Genomic DNA, 24,387 nt, shown 5'->3' on the forward strand with positions numbered 1-24,387 from the left:
TTTTAACAGGAAGCTACGGGATTCATCTTACAAGCTTTTCCACTGCTGAAAGGGGCACCCTTTTTGACTATCAAAACAGTTATGCCATAAATTTATTTAGATATTTATACTATGCTTTTTCCCCCCAAGGGGAGAACACAGGAGTTAATATCATCTTCTTCTCCTCCTCCACTGCATTTTCACAACACTCCTGTGAAGAAAGCTAGATTGAGAGAGAGCACCAGGCCCAAGGTCAACCAGGAAGCTTCCACAGCAAAAGGGGATTCAGACCTGGGTCTCCCTGATCCTAGCGTGTCATGCTAATCACCATTCCATGCTGGCTCTCTCCTTCCCCATACAGACAGAAACCACCCAGGACAGCAGGTATACTAAGGAAAGGAATTAGAATCGATGGAGCAGAAAGCTGATAGAAAGCAATCCATCACCACCTGCCACTTTCCTTTTTAATTTTAAAATATTTTTGCGTTCTACTGTAGCAAGCTGTTCTGGACATCCTATTCAAACAGGACGGTGCATTACTAAGCATTTGATAGCATACAGTCAGGGGTGGCCTCCATGCAGGTTGACCATTCAGGTCCCAGACTGCTTTAGCCTCAACAAAGTTGCTGCACCACCCCAAACCCTGCTCAAGTTTTCCCTTCTCCCACTATGCCATTTTCAAAGGGACACACACACCTGCACCCTCCCCCAAAAGGTTGCTAAACTATCCCCAACCCTTGCTCTTACCTCCCCATGCCATTCTCAGGACACAAACACATGTGTACCTCCCCCTTCCCAAAAGCCACCCATGGCTGCCCAGCCCTCCATGACGAAACACCTTTCTTTCCTTTCCAGCAAAGGTCATGTGAACAACCTACACATCTCAACTGTGGGGGCTTTCTTCTGAATCAACTATGCTTCCCCCCAAATGTTACCCTCCATATTTCTACCATGTGCCCCTTTCATGTCAAATCCCATCCCACTAGAAGGGCATCACAAACCACTACTCATACCCACCTCACATTGATACCCATACACTGTACATGTGTGTACACAGACACATATATAAACATGTACATATGTGCATGTATGCAAACACATACATACACATATGCATGTACACACCTTTATACATATAATACACATATGTGCAAATATACCTATATATAAAACATATACACAAATGTATGCAAATATATACCTATATGCATGCATATAGACCTCGCAACTAATGCATGCGTAAAGACCTCGCAACTAAGACCAGGGTTGCAAAGGCAGGCAAGGGTAAACTACCTCTTGCCATGAAAACTCAGCTAGGGGTCCCCATAACTTAACTATGACTTCAGGGCAGGATTTCATTTCATACATCTCTCCATATAAAATGACACATACATCCACATGCCTGAAGAAGAGAGCTTTGACTCTCTAAAGCTAATACTCTGAAAATCTTCTTGGTCTCTAAGGTGCCAGTGGACTAAAATTCTGCTCCTCTACTGCAGACCAACATGGCTACCTACCTAAAACACACCTGCATACACATGCATGTAGAGACCTACACACACACACACATATAATACACATACCCTAACCCTATATATAAAATACACATGCATGCATGCAAATATATACATACATGTATTCATGTACACACCTATACATAAACACACACACACACACACATGCATGTATGCAAATACAGACATATACACATCTATATATAAAATATCACACCTACATGTATGCCAATATATACATAAAGGTATGCATGTACACATCTATCTATAAACCTATACATGCATGTGTGCATATATGTGCAAAAATATACCTATGCGTGTACACATTATATACATATGCAGACCCGTGCGCATTTTCTAGCAGTTCCCACCCCCTGCGGCATCCCTAACAGGGGCTGGGCCTCTGCAGCCTCCCCCTCCCCTCCTATCAACGCGCCGGCTGGTCTCCCCTCATCCTGCTCAGGCCCCCCATCCCTCCCTTCCCCCACCGCCCTCTCACTCACCGTTCTGGGCGGCCGCCGGTGCGGGGAATAGGCTGCCGGCCGTGACCAGCAGGACGGAGAGGACAGCGGGGAGCGGCCCGGAGCCCCGCATGGTGGCGCGGAGGGGGAGGGAGAGGGGGGACGGAGCGGAGGAGGCGGCGGAGGAGTCGTCGCGGGCGCCGAGCGGGAGTCCGCCGTCCTTCTCTCGCCTTCCCTCCCCCGACTGAGCTCCTACCGCAGCGCCCGGCTCTCGCGAGAGGAGGCGCCTCTTCTCGCGCGAGGGGTGAGGAGGCGGAGGAAGACGCAGGAGAGGAAGGAGCGAGAGTCCTCGAAGGAGGGGGCGGGAAAGACGGAGAGGCCCCGCCTATCGCTGAGGGGGACGCGGCGCCGGGGCTCCGCCCACCAGCGAAGGGGCGGGAAAGGCACTCCGGCCTGGCGTAAGTTCTCCACCCACCTGTGAGGAAGGAGCGAAGGAGAAAAGGAGCCTTAGCTCCGCCCACCTTTCTCCGCCCACCCCTGAAGGACTCCGTCCATCCCTGACAGAAAAGGCACGCCCACACCCTTTCACCAGCCCGCCTCTCGGGAAAAAAGCCGCTCACCTTTGAGGCTGAAACTCCGCCCACTTTTGAAGGAACAGCCCCCCCCCTTCCCTCAAGCTGCTCTCGCCTCGGAGGGAACGGGCGTCGAAGCCACACCCACCTCTAAGGGAGAAGTGGGAAGAAAGCCCGCCTCCGCCGCGCCGCGCCTCCCCGCCTGCCCTGTGATCACGTGGCTAAGGAGAGCGACGGTTTTTCCCGCCTCTGGGGGGGCTTCTCCCCCCCCTCCCCCGGGCTGTAATTAAAGTCAAAGGCGTGAGAGGCTTCTTTAGGTTATATAGGAGCCTTAATTTTTTAAAATTCAAATAAAATAAAAATGTTAAGTAGCTTATTCTTTAAAAAATGGGGATTAATCCACATATGAAAAGTAACAAACACTTCCCAGCGCCCTTCAGTCTGGAGAGTGGGATAAATTTAAACAAATGAGAGAGAATGTAAAAGGGCTGACCGCATTTAGTCAGAAAAGGTACCAGCCTGAGCCTTTGCAAAATTTTTACAGCGAATCAGAAATGCTTCCTTTGATGCTTGGCAAAGGAACCTGAGGAGAGTTTTCCATCATTTACCAGTTCGGTTTTCTGTCAGAAATTACATTGTGTAACCAGTCTTGAGTCTCCGAGAGAAAGGCGCACTATAAATAAAGTAAATAAAATAAAAATATATAAATAAACTTTTGGGTGCTGCGGTGTTCTTTTGCCATTTCATCCTTAGGTGAACTGATCACCCACTCCACTTTCTTGCAGGGCTTCTTTATCTTTTAGCAGTTCAGGCCTGGCAGAGCGAAAGTTATTTCTCAGAGCAACATCTCTATGCTGGTGAATGCTTTACCTGTTGGATTTCTGAATGTCATAAAGGTGTTTAAGTTTTTTAAAGCTTTCAGGAACAAAGGCAATTAGTGGGAGCATTTGCAACTTTGGGCTTTCTTTAGCATTGTTACTCTTTAAAATTTTGGTTGCCCTGTTTTAAATTGCTCCCCTCATAGGGTTGCCAGCCTCCAGATGGTGGCTGGAGACCTCTCAGAATTACAACTGATCTCCAGGCCATAGAGATCTGTTCCCCTGGAGAAAATGGTTGTCTTCTCCATGCTTCATCCCTCAAATCTCCAGGAATTTCCCAACCTGGAGCTGGCAACCCTATTCCCCCACCATCCCCAAAGTTAAGCAATCTTTTAAATGTCTAATGTACACACATTACCATGAGTACAGGCATGCATGGTTGTAACTTCCAACCAAGCAACGGCAGCAGACGGAGGCCCTGGGGATTCACATGCAGCAGTGGGGCAGGTGGCGGGGTGGATAGTGGGGCTTCATGCAACTCTCATTGCCACCATGCGGGTTTGAAATGACTCACTTTGCATTCTGTCTCCTTCCTCTAATGGCACATCGAGCTGCAGTGGAATCCGCCAGGCAGAAACGCCAATACATTTTGCTAAACGTTTTTAATTACAATTAAATAAATGCCATCTAGCCAGCAGCATCCTGCAGCGTTTGGGAGGCGGCTGTTGCCAGTGGCTGCGATTCCAATCAGCATGCCCATCTGCCATTCGATCAAAAACAGCTCCAAGCAAAGGCTTTGGATCTGTATCTGCTAACCTGCCGACTGCATCCATCTAACTGGCACAAAGAAACCAGGATCTTCCAATGCCACTGGTGTGGACAGAATACAGATGTGCCTCATCATATTCCTAATGTGTGTTTGTGTTGTGCAGTCATTTCTGCTGGCAGCTGGGGAGTGAGTGATTTTTTAAAGAGGTAAAACAGCACACAGAAGATAGGTAAGAACACATTGTGCTGGTCCTCTGCTCTGAGTGATAGAATACTGAGTGTGTTGCAACAGGTAGAGTGTTGGCTAGGATTCAGGAAACCCAGGTTAAAATGCCTACTCTTCCATGAAAGCTCGCTTTGGACTGGTCACACCCTCTCTCAGCCTATCATACCTTGCAGGGTTGTGAGGATAAAACAGAGGTGTGGAGAACAAGATATGCTGTGCTGGCGCCCTGCCTTCTTCCTGGTGGGGACTTAAAGTAGTTTCTATTGTTCTCCTCTCGCCCATTTTATTGTTGGAAGAGAGTATGGCATAGGCACTAGGATTTGGGAGATTCGAATTTCCACTTTACCATGGAAGCTCACTGGGTGACCTTGGATTACTCACTGTCTCTCAGCCTAATCTACTTTGTAGCGTTGGTATTATGAGGATAAGGTGGAGAAAGGGAGAACAATGTTATATGCCACTTTTGGTCCCCACTGGAGAGAAAAAGTGGAGTATAAATATCTAAATAAATTTCTAGTCTAGGGCTGTTCCAGTGGCCTCTATAACACAATGAGAACCAAGAGCAGGCAAGGAAATCTGGGAAAGTACATTGTTTTGAAAGAGGAAGGCAATCTGGGCTGTGCTTCTCTTCCTCCTTTGCTACAGATATTAAAGCCTGGGTGTGGCCAGAGACTTTTCTAGCAGGGGAAAATGGTTGGGAAAATCTCTTTGACATCATAGTGAGATCTGGGCTAAACTTCCTTTGTTATAAATCTTGAATCCCGGGCGCTTGGCTCTTAGCCCATGGATTCTCAGCATATTGCCCTGAGTGAGCTGGGGCAGTGGATCTAGTACCAGCCTGTAAGCTAGATTTATAGTGTATTGTTTCTCTTTGTTTGCCAAAATTATTTTTTTTGTACTTCTTTGTAAACCACTTTGAGTCCCTTCTGGGGAGAGAAGCTGGATATGAACGAATAAAGAAATCGCTTTGCAAGCAGAAGAAACTGATCTGCATGCACGAGGACCCCAACTTCTGCTTACTCAGCATTGCATTCTTCCTGAAGTTCTGGGTGGGCAAGGGCCACTAGTGAATCAGCATCCTGTGGTTTATCTACTAGGTCGTTTCCAAATCTTTGTTGTGTCTCCAGGCTGTCTTTCCTGCCCTCCCTACGCCTCTGCCCAGAAATCAGTCAACGGCAAATGACTCAGATCTCAGCCGCCACATATGAAGCACATTTCCCTCTCTTTCCCCTTAAGAACTGAATGTAGACTATTTCAGTCGCAATCAAGAAAGGACATAGCGGCTCCTATAAGTATCCAGCTGATGTGAATTCATGGCTTGGTGCCTAGAGAAATTGCCCAGCGGCCTGATATTGCCTATGCTCTTGAAAAACATTGCCGAGCCCCACTGGACAAAAGTCCAGCTAGTCCAGCCACACTTCCTCCAGAACCATCCAAATTTCTCTAGCAAGCCCAGGCGCATAGCAAAAAGGCAACCCTGCTTTTGCGCCCCGGCCACTGGCATCCAGAGATATCCTGCCTTTGATCATGGACGTTCCATTTAGTCATCACACTAATAGCTACCTAAGGAATGTCATGGTGCCTGAAATGGAAAAGTCAAATGTTAACTCTGCCCACTAATTAGTCTAACACAGATTTAGCACCATTAACCAGGTGGTTTTATAGCTTCCTTGGTCTCTAAAGGTATGAAACTGGAGGGGGGAAAACCCCGTAATATACTTTAGTGAGGAGTTTTGCTATCACATTAATGATTAACAGATTTCTAGCAGCATAATCTCTGCTAGGCTAAGTGTCTTTTTCACCAAGTATTTCATGATAGTTATGAATGCTTTTATTACAAACATAAAGGTGGAGGGGGCATGAAAGAGACTCCTTGGTAGGCTTCAGGGGTCATTTCATAGAAAAGGAGCTGCAGGAACTCATTAGCATAACTCATTAGCACAACTATTAGCATACACCACACCCCTTGCCACCACTGGAAGTGTCATTCACACAACTGATTTGCATATGCCACACCCCCTGACATCACCTATTCTGGTTGTTTTGGACCCAATCCTGGCCATTCAGGGCCGAAATTGGGCCCAAAATGGCAAAAAGGGGCTGGAAATTGCCGAAAAGGGGCCCAAAATGGCCAGAATCGGGCTGCTGCTGAGCGGGAGAGTGATCCATCACCCATCAGAGGCCAGATCCTGGACATTTTGGGACCAATCCTGGCTGTTTTAGGCCCAATCCTGGACATTTTGGGCCAAATCCAGGCCAAAATGGGCCCAAAATCAGGTGGGCGGGGGCACTTGACATGTGACCTCTTTGGAGAACTACCGGAACTGCGTTCCTGCGCATTCCCCCTCAAAATGAGCCCTGGTAGGGCTTAAACTTAGGTTTAAGGAGTCATTACAGGAGATCTGGGGCTAGAGCCATAGGGGTTTGGGCAGACCTCAGCAGAGTGTCATGCCATATTTGTACCCTCCAGAGCATCCATTTTTCTCCAAGGGAGCTGATCTTTGTAGTCTGGAGATCAGTTGTGATTCCAGGAAATCTCTAGGCCCTACCTGGAGATTGACAAACCTTGATGTCTTTTCCATAATGGATTTGCAGGGCTGCCCTATTGGAATGTAGATTTTAGCAAAGTAGTGAAGGAACCCTACAGCAGGTGTTGATATAAAGCCTCCTTGGGAGTTTTGCTGCTCCGGTGGTGAAAGGTAATCTGGCCAATGAGAGCCCCAGAAAGGAAGAATCCTGGTGTGATCATTTCAGTGGGGATTGAATCACATGTAGAAGAAAGTATCAAGCGGACAGTCTCTTTGTCTGCTGAGGGGATTTCCTGCTTATTTTTGACATCCGGTCTCTCCTTCTGAGCCGGAATGGTCACATTGTATTCTGGCTATGATTGGGCAGCCGTACTTTTCTTGCTCTCCCTCTCCCCTCCAAATAGAAACAACTGATTCTCTGAAAGATTTTTGGGGTAGTGAAGGATTAATAAAAGATGCCGCAAATGTGGGAGAGTGTCTGAGTCCGACGAGACACTGGCCTACGATGACCCTGCAGTGCAGGCCAGTGCTAGTCAATGTATTGTCGGCTCTTGCAGGCTGAGGGCAGAGAGGCTTATGGAAGCCCTGCAGTGTAATCCAATCCTATTTGAGTTATTGTAGGCCACTCAGGCTGGAGAGAAAGTGGCTCACAAGAATGCTGCAATATTGATCCGGGCCCAAACGGGCCCCAAATGGCCATTTTGGGCTCATTTCCGCTGGGATTGGGGCCGGAACGGCCGGGATTGGGTTGGTGCCGGGTGAGGGAACCCTCTCCTGTCTGGTACTGACCTGGTCCGGGCTGTTTTGGCCCTGATCTGGGCCCAAATGGGCCCCAAATGGCCTAAACGGGCTCCAAATGGCCCAAAATGGCCATTTGGGGCCCGTTTGGGCCCGGATCAGGGCCAAAACCACCAGGATTGGGTTGGTGATTGGTGGGGGACCCCTCCCCTGCCCTGCCCCGACCCAATCTGGGCAACAAAGCCAAAAAATAATACAGAAATAGAACATAAAATGGCACGTAACTATCTGGTAGGAGCATATTTACAGTAACAAGCAGTACACACTAGTATAGCCTACAGTAATAAATAACAGAAAAGATAACAAAAAGTCAAGATCTAAGATGTGACGTTCATCGTCTCTAGGAGAAACATACAATAGCTATTGCAGTACTGATAGGGGTGCTGGGTGCGATTCCAAAAGGGCTCACTAAATACCTAGGCAATATTGGCATAGACAGAATAACAATTGGACAGTTGCAAATAGCTGCACAACTTGGAACGTGCCACATACTAAGGCGATACCTTGATGATTCTTGGATAAAATCCGAGTTGGTGAAGAACCAAAATATTCCAACCCAAACCTCTGGTGGTCTGTGGAAAATAGATGTGACGTTGGTAACAGTTTTCGATGTGTCGCCATCTTGGTCTGCACTCTAGAACAGCAGGATTTGAGTCCAGTGGCACTTCAGAAACCAACAAGATTTCCTGAGTATGAGTTTTGGAGTCTGAGCTCCCTTGCTTAGATCACAATGATAATGACGATGATAAAGGATAACAATTGTACAGTTGCAAACAGCCACACAACCTGGCACATGCCACATACTAAAACGATATCTCATTGACTCAATGATATCTCATTGACTCTCATCTGACGAAGAGAGCTGTGGCTCTCGATAGCTTACGCTACAATTAAAGTTGGTTAGTCTTAAAGGTGCTGCTGGACTCTTTACTATTTTCCTACTACAGACTAACACAGCTAACTTCTCTGGATCATTGACTCCTGGATTCTAGGATAAAATCTGAGTGGGTGAGGGTCCAAAAATTCCAGCTCAGATACCTGGTGGACTGTGGAAAATAGAGATGTTAACAACAACAACAGATAACGATTGGACAGTTGCCAACAAGTTAATAGTTGGACAGTTGCAAAGAGTCGCTGTATTTGGAACATGCCACATATTAAGATACCGCACTGACTCCAAGATTCTTGGATAAAATCCGCGTTGGTGATGGTCCAAAAATTTAAATCCTGCCCAAACATCTGGTGGCCTGGGATAACAAACAATAACAATATCATCACCCCTACAGGATATTGGTGAGATCCCCTTTTTGGCATGTCTTCGTGCAAAGCAGGGGAGCAGAAGGGAGGCAGAGCCCACCGTGCTTGGGCGCTCTTTGGGGTCCCCACCCGCTCCAGCGCGCCCCTGGAGAAGTTCCCGCGGGCCACGTTGCGCGGCGGCCGTGCCGCGGAGAGACCGCGGGGCACTCCCCTCTCGCTCCGGCCCACCGGAAGCCAAGGGGCCGGCGTGGCCTTCCCCCGCTGCGGGCTCCCTCCAGCCTCTTCCTTTCCTCGGCTCAGGGGCGGGGGGTCGCCCGGGAGCGGGGCGAGACGCGGCTCTGCGCCCGGCGGGAAGGGCGATCTGCAGGCGCCGCGGCCGCGCTCCCCAGGCGCAGGACTCCCGGCTCCCGCGGCGCTCCCGGGCAGGGTAAGCGCTCCCTTTGGCGTGCGTCTGAACGGGAGGGCGGGGGCCAGCCCGGCCACGCTTGGGGTGGGGATCAAGAACTCGAGTGGCAGCTTGGGCTTCCTCCTCCCTTGCAGCTCACTGCCCGCTAGAACTTGCCTCTCGGCGGCCCTGCCTTACGCACCAGCATGCCCCAGCCTTTCTCTTTGGAAGCAGGATTTGCGTCCACTGGAAATTAGAGACCAGCAAGAGTTTCTGGGGTTTCCAGGGGCAAAGCTCCCTTCTTCAGACAGATCCAGAGGAGTTAGCCGTGTTAGTCTGTAGTTGCAAACTGGTAAAGAGTCCAGTAGCATCTTTAAGACTAACCAACTTTGTTGCAGCATCAGCTTTCGAGAACTACAGCTCTCTTCGTCTGATGAAGAGAGCTGTAGTTCTCAAAAGCTTATGCTACAACAAAGTTGGTTAGTCTTAAAGGTGCTTCTTCAGGTAGATCCCAATGACACATCTGGCATTCCAGTTACCAAAGTGTTCCCAAACTTCTCTCTAAGGTGCCACTGGACCCAAATCCTGCAGTTCCAATGCAGACCAACACGGCCCATAACTGACTGAATGTAGAGTAGGTGCCACTTCGTTGAGAGGCTCCACTGTGCAGCTCATATGTGTTCCCTTCCTGTATGATATGTCCATTAAAAGTGGGTTTCTATGCCTTCTCTACGCATCTCTTGGAACCCAAGGAAGCCCTAGACCCTCCACTTTATTTGAATAGGTCTTATTTTAAAAGTTGGCTGGTTAGCCACTGTGGCTCAATGACTTTGTCCATTTCAGTTTTTTGTTGACCTCCTCTCCGACTTCACTTCTCTCTTTAAGTTCTTTTAGATGCTTTTTATGGAACAGTGAGGTCCAAATCAATTGTTTGGGGGCATCTTAAAACAGAATGAAGCGGCTGGCTGTTTTTCCTCTTTTAAATCCAGTACCTCTTTGTTTGCCCTGTGTGTGTTCCTTGACACTTAGCTCAAAGGTGTGCTATCTGACTTAATAGACAACTATTGTTTCCAGTATATGGGAAAATAACATTTCTCTGGGGCCAGACTCCTACACATGAGCCCTGGTAGGGGAGAAAGGCAAACATATGACATTCAAGTGCTTTTTCCTCTGTGTGTGCTTTTAGCAGTGGGGTGGGGAAACGGCGTGTATGTGTTTTTGTGTGAGAGAAAGAGACAGAGAAGAAGGCTGTGGGTGGCTCCCAGCTACTTTTTATATCCAAATGACACATCTAGTATTCCAGTCATCAGACTCCAGCATTAGTTTGGTCCTCCATGTGTCTGGCGTGGGAAACTAGGGTTCATCTTCGTTCTTCTGTGCCTCCACACATGGGACTGCGCAGGCGCAGGCCAGCCGCCGGAGAATTTTCTAGAGCTTCCAAGGCTCCGAAGGGGCCGTTTGTCGCGCGCCTCAGCGACCGTCTTCCCGCCCAAACGGTCACGTGATCCTACAGCGACCAACGGCCCCTTCCCTCAGTTCTCCTTTGCCGCCGCTTGACCAACACACCTCAGCCATAACACCTTAAAAACACCAATATCCGTTACAGCCATCACAGTATTGTGCATTGGAGTTCACAGCGGGGTAGGAGGGAGGGTTGTGTGTCAGCACAGAAGAACTCGATGAACATAAGTTACAGGTATGTTAACCCTGTTTTACCCCACCTAGAACCAACTACAATGGACGTGATCTGTTCTTTTGTCTTCTTTCCTAGGATCGGGTCTGTTTTCTCCTTCTCTTTCTCTGTATTGGATGGATAATCAAGTACGGCTTCTTACAAATACACCTCGTACGAGGAAGTGCTTTCTGTTGTCTGAATTCCGGGTTAGCAAGTTAAATCTTTTGTTTGTAAGTCTCCAGCCCAGGCAACTGGTTAATATCTCATTTTTCCTCCAATGTCTTCTATTGCTACCTCTATGGAACTGACTTCTTCAGATGCTTTTCCTAAAAAATGTGCCTCAGACACATTTGTCAAGCATCTGTCTGTGGCAACGACTGATGTAAAGGGCTTGTGTAGCTTCCCTGCAATTTCTGTATCCCTCATTACTTGAGGCATGCCTTTATTTATTAAGAAAATTTTTATTGCGTTAACCCAAACTTGCCTCCCTCCCAGGGTAGAGATGTTCTGATGGCTTAACAGAGGCAAGACAGGCAAAAAGAATGACAGATTCACAAAGTGGGATGTTGACTTGTGGAATTCACTATTGTGAGATGCAGAGATGGCGGTTGGCTTAAATGGATATAAAAGGGGCTTGGACATATATATGGGGGAATATATATGACAGTCCAATTACATGTACAGCTGCTGGTTAAAATAACCTAGAACGCATCCAATAATTATCACAACCAAGGTCTGTAAGAATGCTTAGAAGTAATAAAAACCACAAAGACTTGCATAAATATTGTATAAATACAAACGTTATACATGCGTTTGTGTTGGCACAAACATTAAGAAGTAGGAACAACCAAAATGTATGGGGGCTGGACTTAAGGCAACATCTGAAGTAGATTCTTAAAGACTGTGTGCCATAAAAACTCTAGGAATGTATTTTTTGGCCACTAAAAAGATACCAAAAGCTTGCTAAACATTGTCCCAGAATTAACTGCCATCCAGAGGTAGATGCAGACACGCGCGCTTTGTATCGTTCTGCCTGATTTGGAGTAACTTCCTAAGGTTCATAAGGTATGACTTGAATTACAAAACCTCCCGAGTTGTTGAGTCATTTGTCGACAGTGGGAAGAAAGGATGCTAGAAGCCTGCCCGTCTCTTTTAGGAAGGAAAGAAAAAAGAGACTTCCTTCCATTCTGTATGTGGCTGTGTAAGGAGAAAGGCCACTACAGACAAAGGGACAGAGGAGGGAGAGGAGGAGGGGCAAAGTCAATGTGCCAGGGATTCAGCATTCGACATTTTTCGGTGGGCCTTGGAGTTTGTATACAGGATTGCTCACCGAAGGTCCCAGGCTGAAACCGCAGCATCTCTGGTGTTAAATGGGGAGCCCGTTTACACCAGAGCAGCTGCTTTCTGTTTGGAAGGTCCCAAATTCAGTCCTCGTTCTCTGGATGGGTGGCAAGCCGAGAAAGGGCCTTCTTGGTTGACGCACCAAAATGGCAGAATTCCCTCCCCACGAAGATTCGTCTGCCCGCATTGATCATTGTCTTCTGCTAGCAGGTGAAAGCTTCCCTTCCTAGTCTGGAATCCCCTTACTGACCCTGCTCCTTTTTTCTGTTTTAATTTCTGGTTATATATACACACACACATACTTTTAAAATTAATTTTTAATGTATTTTTAATTGTTCACCACCATGACAGCCCTGATCGGTCAGAAAGTCGGGATATGATTGTTGGAAATAAAATACATAACTCTTCAAGTACCAGGATCACGTAGCAGGTGATTGAAAGGCCTCTGCCAGAGACCATGCTGAAGTTTCCAGGTTCAAGCCCCGACATTTCCAGTTCAAAAGGCAGTAGGTGATGAGAGAGATCTCTTAAGACCCTGGATAGCTGCTGCCGGTCAGAGTGAACAATACCGACCTTGGTAGAGGAGGAGTCTGACTCAGCAGAAAGCAGCTTCCCATGAATGTGTGTTAAGATCTTGGGTAGCAACTTCTGGAGACGTAAGAATTGGGTCTGGGAGAACATTAAAGACCAACGAGATGTCCAGGGTATGAGGTTTCGAGAGCCAGAACTGCCTTCGCCGGATACCTCTGGAAAAGACTGTTGACACCTGCTGCCGGTCAGAGTCGGGAATTCTGAGCCAAAGGAGCCCGTCGTCCGATTCAGTACGCGGCAGCTGCATGTGTTTTTGACATTTCCGCACAGCAGATATCATTTTATTAGGGCTTGGGGAGGTAATAGTATTGAAGAGGTGGCCCGCGCCCATCATAAACCCATAAATTATGGCACGTTTGCAGTTGTTGAGTGGTTCTGGGGCGTGTTGGTTAGGCCCTGACCTACAGCAGCCTGAGCACAGCCGTTTCTGCCCCTCCCCCCGTTGTCGTCTTGCTCTCCCAAAGCAAAATCAATGGATCTGTTATTTAATCCAATAAACAATGCCCCTGCTGATTTCCCGTGCAGGGTTTCGAGTGCAAAAATCAATCAATCTCTTGCTTGTGGCTTGAGTTGGGGAGGGGGATCTTGAGTTATTTTGATCTTTCTGCTATCCATGTAGATGCAAAGCGCAGGTGCCTGACTGGTTGGAAGGGCCTGTGGATCCATGGACTGATGGTACAAGCAGTTTACTGTCTATTGACTTATTAAACATCAGCTAATTTGTGCTGAGCTGGAATGATAAGAATCAATGACAGAAGCAGCTTGGAAGGGCCAATTGGCAGGCATAGAGAAGTTGATGATTAACTGTATGTGCAACCTGATTCCTGCCTACAGGCTATAAGGAGGGTTCCTGATATTCTTCATTTGGACAGGAATTGGCAAAAATAGCTGAATGGTCTCTGTGTGTGCACCACGCGCATGCATGCGTGGGCAGGTTCGTATGGGATTGGGATCGATCTTGCTTCTTCCAATCTTCGCACGTCAAACTCGCTCATCTGATCTGAGCTGCACATGTGTGTGCTGTTATGCACAGTATGGAATTCTGCAAAAATGTAAGGTCCCTGACTGGCATGAAGAAAATCTGCTTGCAGGCAGATCATGTGTGCAATCTGGAGCAAAATTCACAATTCCCAGCCGCATACAGAGCACGTGGACATACAGTTCATGTGTGTAGGTAGAGGGCAGAAGAGCCAGATGAGTACATGGAGTTTGTAGGGAGGGCCAGTGGACGTGATTCTACCCCCTCTCTGCAGGCATCGACTTCCACTTCTTTTTTAGGTCGCTGAGACAAGGCTAATATTGCCCTGCCTTCTGGTATCGGTAGGTCAACTTAGTTCAGGCTGGTTTCAGGGTTCTTTCTCCTTGGGAAATTCAGCCACGGCCTCTGTAAGTGTTCCAGGGAAAGACTAGTACAATTCTTTCTTGGGATACCTATGTGGGTTTTTGTTGTTGTGGTGCAGGCAGGACTGACCAAATCCATTTTGCAGTGTACTCTCTGCCCAACCCCCAACTCAGTTGCTGTGTGCCCCAACTCTGTATTCAACTGCTGGGCAAATCAGGGTGGTTCAAGTGTACTTGTATAGACATGCTTTTAAAACTTTGCGTCTCGTCTCGGAGTTAGGCTGCATTATAATTTTACATAATTATGTAAATGTGTACCGAATTCCCCCTCCGCCCACCGTGATCAGTTCTGTGCAAGTTTTGTTATCCGTGCTGAGGCCTTCTGGCAACTGGCTGTTCTGTCTGTAGGGTGACATGTTAGAAACTGAGGTGATGACATCACGCCGATGGCGAGTATTTTAGACTTGACAATTACTGCGGTGCATTGGCAGAGAAAAGAGAAACCTGGGAAGAGAGGTCCATCGTGAGACTAAAAATATAAAGTGCACGGCTTTATAAATAGTTTCCTGGGTCTCTTAAAATAAATAGATTTGCCGTAGTGGGAACGGTAATTAGGCTGCTAAGAATGGGCAGGAAGACTGTAGGAAGAATTAAATGAGCGTTATAATTGTGTCTGCTTTGCCGAGCGGCTAACAGATCTTACTGGGCTCCGAAGGAGTGGAATTGGATCGGACAGCTAGGCTAACTTCTTGCCTTCCGAAATGGACTCTTGGCTTAGCTGTTGGGTGCATTTTTAACCCTTCCCTTCCACCATGAAGCTGGGGTTGGCGTTAATCAATAAAATCAACCCACCTTTGATTTTTATCCTTACAATAACCCTGCAAGGTAGATTAGGCAGCCGGAGAATGGCCGGCTCAAGGTCTCCCAGAGTCACTGGTTCTAGAAGTTTGTGTTGGGATAACTTTAGTTTAGGTGAGTAGTCGTGTTAGTCTGCAGTAGAACAGCAGGATTTGAGTCTAGTGGCACCTTAGGGACTAACAAGATTTTCCAAGCCAGATCTCCCTTCTTCAGACAAGAGTGATGACCTTGTTTGTGTTACACAGTGTAAGTAGGGCTCATTTTGAGGGGGAATGTGCAGGAATGCAGTTCCGGCACTTCCCCCAAAAGGTCACGACAGGTGGCCCCGCCCACCTGACTCAGCCATTTTGGGCCCGTTTCTGCCTGGATCGGGCCTCTGACAGGTGGTGCATCACTCTCCTGCTCAGCAGCAGCCTAATCCTGACCTTTTGGGGCCCCTTTTTGGCCATTTTCAGCCCCTTCTTGCCATTTTGGGCCCAATTTTGGCCCTGAATGGCCAGGATTGGGTCCAAAACAGCCAGGATAGGTGATGTCGGGGTGTGTGGCATATGCAAATCAGTTATGATCATAACACTTCTGGTGATGGCAAGGGGTGTGGCATATGCTAATGAGTTATGCTAATAAGTTATGCTAATGAGTTCCTCCAGCTCTTTTCCTACGGAATGACCCCTGAGTGTAAGACTGCACATGCATGAAGCTGCCTTATATTTAATCAGACTCTCGGTCCATCAATTCAGTCTTGTCTACTCAGACTGGCAGTGGCTGTTCAGGGTCTCTGGCAGAGGTCTTCCACGTCACCCGTTTCCCGGTCCTTTTAACTGGAGATGCTGAAGATTGAACCTGGGACCTTCTGCATGCCGGGCAGATGCTCTTCCACTGAGCCACAGCATCCTTGGAAGCCATGTGCTGTGAGAGCAAATTGTATAGTCGCTTGGTGGAGCAATGGCATCTGGACAGGTGTCTAGATCCAGCAGGTCCGAGCTCAGAGCAGGAAGGACTCAGACATTGTGGTTGAACAGTTCTAGATCAGAAGGAGAAGTCTGGTCTGCAGTGATCTCCCCCTTCCCACCGGGCAAAGGAACATTTTGGGCTCCCCTATCTTCTATTCTTAAGTGTGAGCAAAATGTCAGGGGAGAGGCCACGTTCGACACTGAGAACATCTGTTGACCCAGATAGCAGAGGTGGGTGATACACAGATCTGAACTGCGTTTTTATTTTTGCTAAAGTACAAGGAGGCAAACACGGGCTGTGACATTTCCCCGTCTCCAGATAGAGATGTAACCAGCATATGCACCGTTTAACCTGGAGCAGTAACTTGCCCTGCTGGAAACTGTCAAAAAATAGGCTTTTAAATATGTGACATGACAGCTCCCTTTGGAAGAACTTGGTTTTAGAGTAGGGAAATGTCTGCATTAAAGGAAAATCAATGATGGTTGGTGTGCGTGTGCGTGTGCGTGTGCGTGTGCCTGCCAGATTGGTGCTGCAAATTTCACCCACCTAACCTCCCCACTGCTAACCATCTAAGATGGTAGATCCTTTTCTTTATCATGCCTAAGTGATTGGGGGTGGGTAGAGAAATCCCCTTTAGGTATTGCAACTGAGCATAGGGGAAGTGCTTAAGGCAGTAACTCTTGGAAACCATTGTTCATTTAAAGGTGTTATAGGTAGGCAGAAGTTTCTGACCTGAAGGCAACTGCCTTTATTTAAAACATCGATACCCCACTTTATCTCCTTAGATTAAAGATGGCTAACAATGTTGTGCAAGATTTGGGTCCAGGAGCACCTTAGAGACCAACTAGATTTCCAGGGTCATAGATCCAGAGGAGTTAGCCGTGTTACTCTGTGGTCGCAAAATAGTAGAGTCCAGTAGCACCTTTAAGACTAAACAACTTTATTGTAGCATAAGCTTTCGAAAACCACAGCTCTCTTCATCATATGCACCTGACAAAGTGAGCTGTGGTTCTCGAAAGCTTAAGCTACAATAAAGTTGGTTATTCTTAAAGGTGCTACTGGACTCTACTAGATTTCCAGGGTGTGAGCTTTCGAGAGTCAAAGCTAGATTTCCAAACTCTGGAAATCTAGTTGGTCTCTACTGGACCTGAATCTTGCTCTTTTACTACAGTGCAACACAGCTACCCGCCTGAAATTAACCGTGCAGTGTTTAGAAACTAACCATGCAGTGTTTCTTGGCTGAACCAGGCTTCCTGTCGTGTCTGATATGACAGCTTGCTCCTTTGTATGGAAACAAAACTTATCCATATTTTTTTTAAAAAAATAGTGTTTGGGAATTGTTCTAGAGTATTCTTCTTCCCTGGCACCCTAGTTTTCTACATGCGGGGATTTGTGGAGTGTTTAGAACCCATCCTCCTATTCTTTTCCTGGTGTGTGTGTGTGTGTCTGTTGTGATTTCTCTAAGCCTGGCCCAGAGAGGCTTATGTATTTGATCTGTAATAAGAACAGTCAGATAGGAAAGGCCTACTCATCTATGCTTTGTTCAAGGATCCGTAAGATGGGAATTACCTTATTGTAAATACATTTGTATATGCCTTTTCTTCCCCGAATCATTGCTCAGGAAGACAAAGTACCTTTGTGTTGGGTTCCCTTTTCCATCTTGCAGTGCGTTTGTGCCCGGGGCGGCTTGATCTTCGGCCAGCACGTGAAGGCGTTGGGGCGTATTGAATGAAGGGGCTTATAGAAGGGTCTGTGTGGAAGGTGAATGGCTGCCTTTCATAGGAGCCGCTTTGCGTTTGGCTCCGTGCGTTCGTCAGTTAACAGTCTGTATTGGTGCCGATCTATGCAGAACGTCAAAACGAGAGACAGAGCCAAATTCTACAGCTGTTTCCAGAGGAAGCAGCTGCTGCACGTGCGGCAAAGGCCTTTAGCATCTCTTCCTAAAGCAGGGAAAACGGTGGGACCTGAAACTTGTTAGTGATTCACCGTCTTCCAGAGAGGCCCGAGATAGTTATGGTGGGAGAGTACAGTGGGGAGATTGGTATCGACTAGGAAACCGATAGAAAAACGTTGCCACTCTCCATGAACGTAGCAAATGTAATGGATTTTTGTTTCCTCTTCCAAGTCCCCAATACATGTCAGGTTGGTAATATTTTTCTTCTAGAGCACGGGTCTTCACTTTCCAAACATGGGACCCACTGCACTGCAAGCGTATGAAAAGAAGCCATGTGGCATCAGAGTCATGTGACAGGAAGGGGCGGGGGGTTCCAGAGTTGCAGTATCACTGGTGTCGAGGCCAGGACCATGGGCAGAAAACCTAGACCAATCACCAGGAAGTATGCTGTAGGGAGCAGCAAGCCAAGGGCCAGAACCACGGAGAAAACATCGCCACTGCTGTTCTCCTGGTCGTCTCAACACACCTGCAGAGTTAAGACTGGAGACGTTGCACCCTGGCTCTTCCTGGAGTAGGACCTTCCAAGAGGCAGCAAAAGAGACAGTGATCCAGCAAGAAAGGGGTCTGTGATTTACCTGCATGTTTCAACCTACTTAGCATTGCCAGCCAGCAGCTGGTGCCATTGGCAGCTGGTATCATTGCCAACCAGCAGCTGGTACCCAGTAGAACTCTGGGGGGCAAGGATCTGAGGGTGCCATCACACTGACGGCATGAGGTCATTTCTGGATAGAAGTGATGTCACACCATTCTAGGAACCAGTGAAAACTATGGTTTTTACTCTAGAGTGGTATGATGTCACTTCCGGCTTCCTCCTGGAAATGACATCACATTGCTGATGTGACAGTGATTCCCCCCCCCCTGCTGGCCTATTGAGCAGTGGCAGGGGGGGCTGTTGGTAGGAGAGACATGGAAACTCTATATCCAGCGGTTGAAGATCACTGTTTTAGGGTTTTTCACAAATCTTCTGAAAACACAGTCAGGCAATTCATGTTGCTATTGTGGGATTTTGCAGTCATGTTCATGTGCATTAAAAAAAATCATGTAGCATTTGAATCTTGGCTTTATATTGAAAAAAGGAAACCAAGGCTAAAACTTGCTATGGAAACAGAGTGGAAGGATTTGGCCCTGTGAGTATCATTTGACCTTCTGCATAATCGACGCCTGAACAGACTGTCATCCAATAAATGCAATGAGATGTTGAGAATAAACCTTTCTAGTCCAGCGTTATCCGTTCAGCGTCTGGCTGGCCATGCTAACGTGGCACTGTCAGATGTTCCACCAAGTCAAGAGTGGTGGTGTTGGGCCATTTGCATGGCACGGGGTGTCCTGGGGTAGCACATAGCTTCCTGCTTCGAGTCAGGAGATGCCAAGGAGGGGGGGAAGGTTGTGTTGCTGCTAATCGCTCAGGGCTTCATCATTCAGTCTTTTTATTTGTCGAAAACACACAGGCATTTACGAAAGGGGTGCACAAGAGTACAGAGAAAAGCAGCCCAAAATAAATCATAAAATGACATTCAAGTTGAAGATAAACGAGCCGCAACAACCAATGTGCCACCAATCCCATAATTCAGTTAAAAGCTCTGTGAAATGACTCAGTTTTGTACAATCTTCTAAAAGCCCTTTGTTTTATTTTTTGGCTCTTCTTCCTTCGTGGAATCCAAATTTCCATCCTTGGGGGATTCCTAGGAGATCTAACCAGGCCCAGCTATAATCAGCCCTTCTTATCTTCAGCAAGTTTCCTGGGATACTCAACCCTGGGGGCTTTTTTAAAAAGCCAATTGTCTCCGTTAAGGTTCTGTAGAAAAGGAGTGGTTTGCATATTCAGTTTTTGCTTTTGGCAGTGTTTGACCGGTCAAATGACCGAGCTCAGTCGGGAAGGCTGTGCGCCAGCTGGGATTCGCGTCTCGGCCTTGTGGCTAAGATCGAGTATAGCTGGGATTCTAATGTTGTGATTCTGGTGAGTTCAGCTGCTTCTACACAAAAAGAAAAAAAAGAGGAGGGGAATCCCAGAAGAGGAAACTGCACAGCTGTGCAATTTTCCCTCCCTCCCATTTGCTGTGGTCCTTTTAGGGGCAGGATATTGTGGCTATGGAGGAAATAGCGAGGAGTGGACAGATGTTCGGGCTGCATCCTGTGCTCTGAGGCAGCGTGGAAGCACATCTGGTGCCTTTTGGATGAGCAGGGGGTGCTTTCTGTTTTTGAAAGAAGAAAAGAATCGGTTCCCTCCTGCTTCAGGCTTGTGGTGAGTCAGGTTTCGTCCTCCTTGACCACAGAAACTTCTGCTGGAAGAGACTCTTTTTAGTCTCCCAGACTCCTTTTCATCTCTGAGGCCGCAAACTAACACAGCTACCCCGCAGAAGTTTTCCCAAATCAGTCTGTCTCAGAAAGTGTTTGTATTCTGTATTTTGTTTAGTCTCTCTGTCCCGGCTGGGTAACAAGTGCCAGTAAGAATCTACTCTTGGCTATTCCATTAAAAGTATAAGAAGAACCCAATTTTTCATTAATCCCTTCCTCCGACTGTAAGTCGCATTTCTGCAGCTTACCAAAGGGAAGTAACTGTACCTGTTACTGAATCTAGTTCTGATCATTTGTGTTGACAGCCGGCAAGGGGGAGTGCTTAGAGTGTCAGACTAGGATCTGGGAGGCCCGGGTTCGAATCCCAACTCTACCATGGAAGCTTCCGGGATGACTTTGGGCCAGCTGCATTCTCTCAGCCTAACCTATCTCACAGGGTTGTTGTGCAGGAAAAACAGTGGCACGGAGAATGCTGCTGTAAGATGTTTTGGATCCTCATCGAGGTGACAACTGGGGCTTTAAATATCCAAATAAATAAATATTTCCTCTCCCCCCCCCCTTTTTAGCCAGAGCGAAGATTACCATCTCTGAAGTCTCAGTAGATTCTGCCACGCCAGTTTCTTCTGCTTTTCTCGTCTCTTGCAAGGAAAATGCATTTCCAAGTACTGCTCTGTGTGCTTCTGGCATCATCATGGGCTGGTAAGTAAGTGTCTCGGTTTTGACGATGTGCTGGATGCTGTTGTTCGTGTTTTGGCCAGTGAGTGAGAGCAAAGTCCGAAAGGAGCAGAACTCTTCTCTGCGTTGGGAGATGTGCTTTGTCAATTGCTGTTTTGATCCATGGGGGGCGTGGTGCAAAAATCAGCCTCTGCCTGGCCCTTCTGCTGTTGGCCCTTCTGGAAAGAAGTCCTGCCTTGGCTTGTGTGCCCTCCCTCTTCTGGCGGGGCATGATACTGGAGACCCCCTTATGATGGGGGTTGTAGCCGTTGAACATAGTCAGCTGTTTTTATACAGAGACGGACCTTTGGTCCACCTAGCTCCATACTCTTTATGCCGATTTGCAGTGGCTCTCCCAGCTCTCAGGCTGATATCCACCCCCACCCCGCTCCCAAGGACTCGTTAATTGGAGATGGTTGAGATTTGAACTCGGGACCTTCTGCTTGCGAAACAGATTCTCTCCCACTGAGCCACGGTTTTTTTCCTCCACCCATCTCCAGTACTGGGTTTCCAGCCTGCTGTTGCCTTCTTGCCTTCTCTGCATCATGTCACACGAACGTGTGAACCTGACCTCTCTGCTGAGTCAAAGACCAGTGATTTGTCAGGTTCGGTATTGTCCGCTCTGACTGGCAGCCGCTCTCCAGGATCTCAAGCAGAGGTCTTTCCCACCCGCTCCTACTTGATGCTTTTCAATGGAAATGTTGGGACCTTCTCTATGCAAAGTGGATGCTCTTCCACCAACCTATAGACCTCTGCCTGTGAATCCTCTTTCATGCCTGTGCAGTTATGGGGCTCTGCTCAGGGTACATAGGGGAGGGTCAAAATACGGCAAGGCTGGGACACAGTCCCATTTGCCCAGCAATATTTGGCTTCAGTCCTTGGGAGGTAAGTGGTCCGCCCGCCCTTATTATTCTCTAGTTAAATGCTGATAAGAGGGCATTCCTTAGGGAGAAATGTCTGCATTGATAAAAATCAAGCTAAGGGTGACATCTAGTGTCCAAACAAGGGAACATCAGGCTCTTTCTGCTGCAACTCATAAGAGGCAGGTGTTTTCATGCCGCCTGGCTGTTTTACTTCTTGGGATTAACCTGTTTTATTGGTTGTATTCTTCTAGAATTTCATCCAATTTTGTGGATAGGTTAATTTATAATATTTATTGTATAATCTTTTAATATATAATATTTATTGTGTTTTTTAACGTTTATAAACTGCTTCGGGACTCGATTTCAAAGGCAAAACTCAATCAATTAAGAAATAAAAATGCTTCCTGACCTGCTGGTTTGAACAGTTCAGCAAGACAGGGAAAGGAGGTAGATGGTCCTACACTTTTCCTTCTTCCTTCCTTCCTTGGCATTCACCTTTATATCCTGAAGATGAGCTCAAGTTGTTTGCGGGGTTCCCCCCTCCCTGTTTGCTGGAGAAAGTGAGAGTAAAATGGATCGGTGTGTTTTCAAACTTGTGCACCCCCCTCCCATATGTGATTCTAGAAGAGACATTATCGACCTCCCTTCCCAAATAAACAAGATCTTTGTGATCAAAAACATAACAAGGGCCCCGTGGGCCAAATAGCCCCCCATTCCTGTTTCATATAGCAGCCAATCTGTTGCCCTGGATCCCCAAAAGCAGGGCTTTCCCTTGATGTTGCCTCCTAGCACTGGATCTCAGAGGTTGACTGCCTCGGAATATGGAAGTTCCCTCTACTCCCTATGGCCAGTAGCCATTGGTGGAATTTTCCTCCAAAAATCTGTCTAATCCCCCTTTAAGGCCTTCCCTGCCTTCCCTGGCAGTGTATTCCACAACTGAATTATTATTATTATTTATTTATAGTCTGCCTTTCTTACTGAGATCCAAGGTAGATTACACAGCGCAAGTGAAAATACAATATAAAAAACAGCTAGGACGTTCACTGAGCCAAGTACAGTAATGAGCAACTGTTAGGACATTGAGTGAAAGAGACAAAATAGGGTACGGTAGCAGAGATGTGAAAAACAAGCATAAAGCCTAGCACAGAGATAATATCTTTCTGAAACAAAACATAACTCATTTACAGGGCACGTTTAGCAACATGGAGATGCCCTAGTAGGTGCATGTCTACATCAGCAGACAATACCCAACAGAGTGGCATATAATCTCTGGTCCTACCAATGCATCTCTCTAAACTACTTCTTACAACACAGCCTTATAATCTGGGTAGAAAGCCCTCCTGAATAACTCAGTTTTGCATAGTGTGTGGAAAGCCGGGAGAGCGTTCCCTTTTGTTTGTCATGAGTCTTTTGCTCATCGGTTTATAATTGGGTGCCTCCTCACTCCCACCTAGTATTATGGGAGAGGAAGAACCCTCTATCCACTGTCTCTACCCCATGCTCAGTTACATGAATCTGGTCCTCCTTCCCCCTTAGCCTTCCTTTTTCTAGAGTGAAAAGTCCCGGATTCTTCAGCTTTTCCTCCTAGGAAAGGCACGCCAACTTCCTAATCACCTTGGTTGCCCCCTGCTGGTCTCTTCCAGGCTTGCACCAAATGCCCTGAGGGTTCCGTAAGCAAGACGGAAGGTTTTGCAAGACAGCCTGGAAAGAGAAAGTTTGATTTATGTTCAAAATGATTTAACTGTTTACCGCTGCTCTGAGAGGAGGAGATGTGACTTGAAAGATGTCTTGACCGTCCCAGGCTTTGATGGTCCAGGTAAGGGAGGGCCGTGGCTCAGTGGAAGAGCCTCTGCTTTGCACACAGAAGGTCCCACGTTCAATTCCCGGTGACCCTGGTTTAAAAGGACCAGGCAGCAGGTGATACGAAAGACATTTTGTGACCGGGGGGAGTTGCTGCCAGCCTGAGTAGGCAATACTGATCATGATAGGCCAGGGGTCTGACTCGGTATAAGGCAGCATCATGCGGGTTCGTGTGTGATATCTGGGTCTGAATGTCACATTACTTCAGCTAAACGGCTTCTTAAAGCTAAGGTTGGGCAAATTCCCAGGACTACTAACCTGTATTGAACTAAAAGCACAGAAATGTCAGTTCATGCGTGATTGTTTTTTATTGGCTGTTAAATGAGAAGCTCTCCTTCTTTGTGCATGCACCAGCCAAGTACCCTAGTTGACCTAAACTCTGCATGCACAGGATCTGTATTCCAAGCTAGGGAACAATTCAGGCTGGGGCAGATTCATATTATGAACCTCCCAGGTTCCAAATAGCCTCTGGGGAAGTGCAATGCAATACCAGGCCTTGGGAGGGAAGTCCTATCTGCTTCTCAGAGCGCACTTCAAAACACCATCCCCAGCACACCAGGGACTGTCCTTTCATTTATACGATATGGCGTTATGATAATTTATGGAGATTACAAACTCTTTGGGTTGCCAGATCCCCG

General features: G+C 47.3%; 2 protein-coding genes across 8 annotated transcripts in view; one reads left to right on the top strand and one right to left on the bottom strand.

Moving 5' to 3' along the window:
- NPTN (neuroplastin) overlaps positions 1–2,339 on the bottom strand; it is a 47,608-nt gene extending 45,269 nt beyond the window's left edge. The window contains exon 1 of one of the 2 annotated variants that reach the window (XM_055002507.1): positions 1,997–2,339. In XM_055002507.1, coding sequence (XP_054858482.1) covers positions 1,997–2,087 — 91 coding nt within the window. In that variant the 5' untranslated portion in view covers positions 2,088–2,339. The remainder of the gene's footprint in view (positions 1–1,996) is intronic. The other variant, XM_055002506.1, reaches the window with a different exon arrangement.
- Positions 2,340–9,307: 6,968 nt separating this feature from the next.
- The window catches only part of CD276 (CD276 molecule), a 31,568-nt gene continuing 16,488 nt past the window's right edge, over positions 9,308–24,387 (top strand). The window contains exons 1-4 of one of the 6 annotated variants that reach the window (XM_055003026.1): positions 9,308–9,348; positions 11,078–11,211; positions 12,674–13,143; positions 20,879–21,011. In XM_055003026.1, coding sequence (XP_054859001.1) covers positions 20,963–21,011 — 49 coding nt within the window. In that variant the 5' untranslated portion in view covers positions 9,308–9,348; positions 11,078–11,211; positions 12,674–13,143; positions 20,879–20,962. Of the gene's footprint in view, positions 9,349–11,077; positions 11,212–12,673; positions 13,144–20,125; positions 20,260–20,878; positions 21,012–24,387 lie in introns of those variants that run through there. The other 5 variants (XM_055003025.1, XM_055003027.1, XM_055003028.1 and 2 more) reach the window with 5 other exon arrangements.

Source organism: Eublepharis macularius, chromosome 18, assembly GCF_028583425.1.
Source record: "Eublepharis macularius isolate TG4126 chromosome 18, MPM_Emac_v1.0, whole genome shotgun sequence".
Taxonomy (NCBI): domain Eukaryota; kingdom Metazoa; phylum Chordata; class Lepidosauria; order Squamata; family Eublepharidae; genus Eublepharis; species Eublepharis macularius.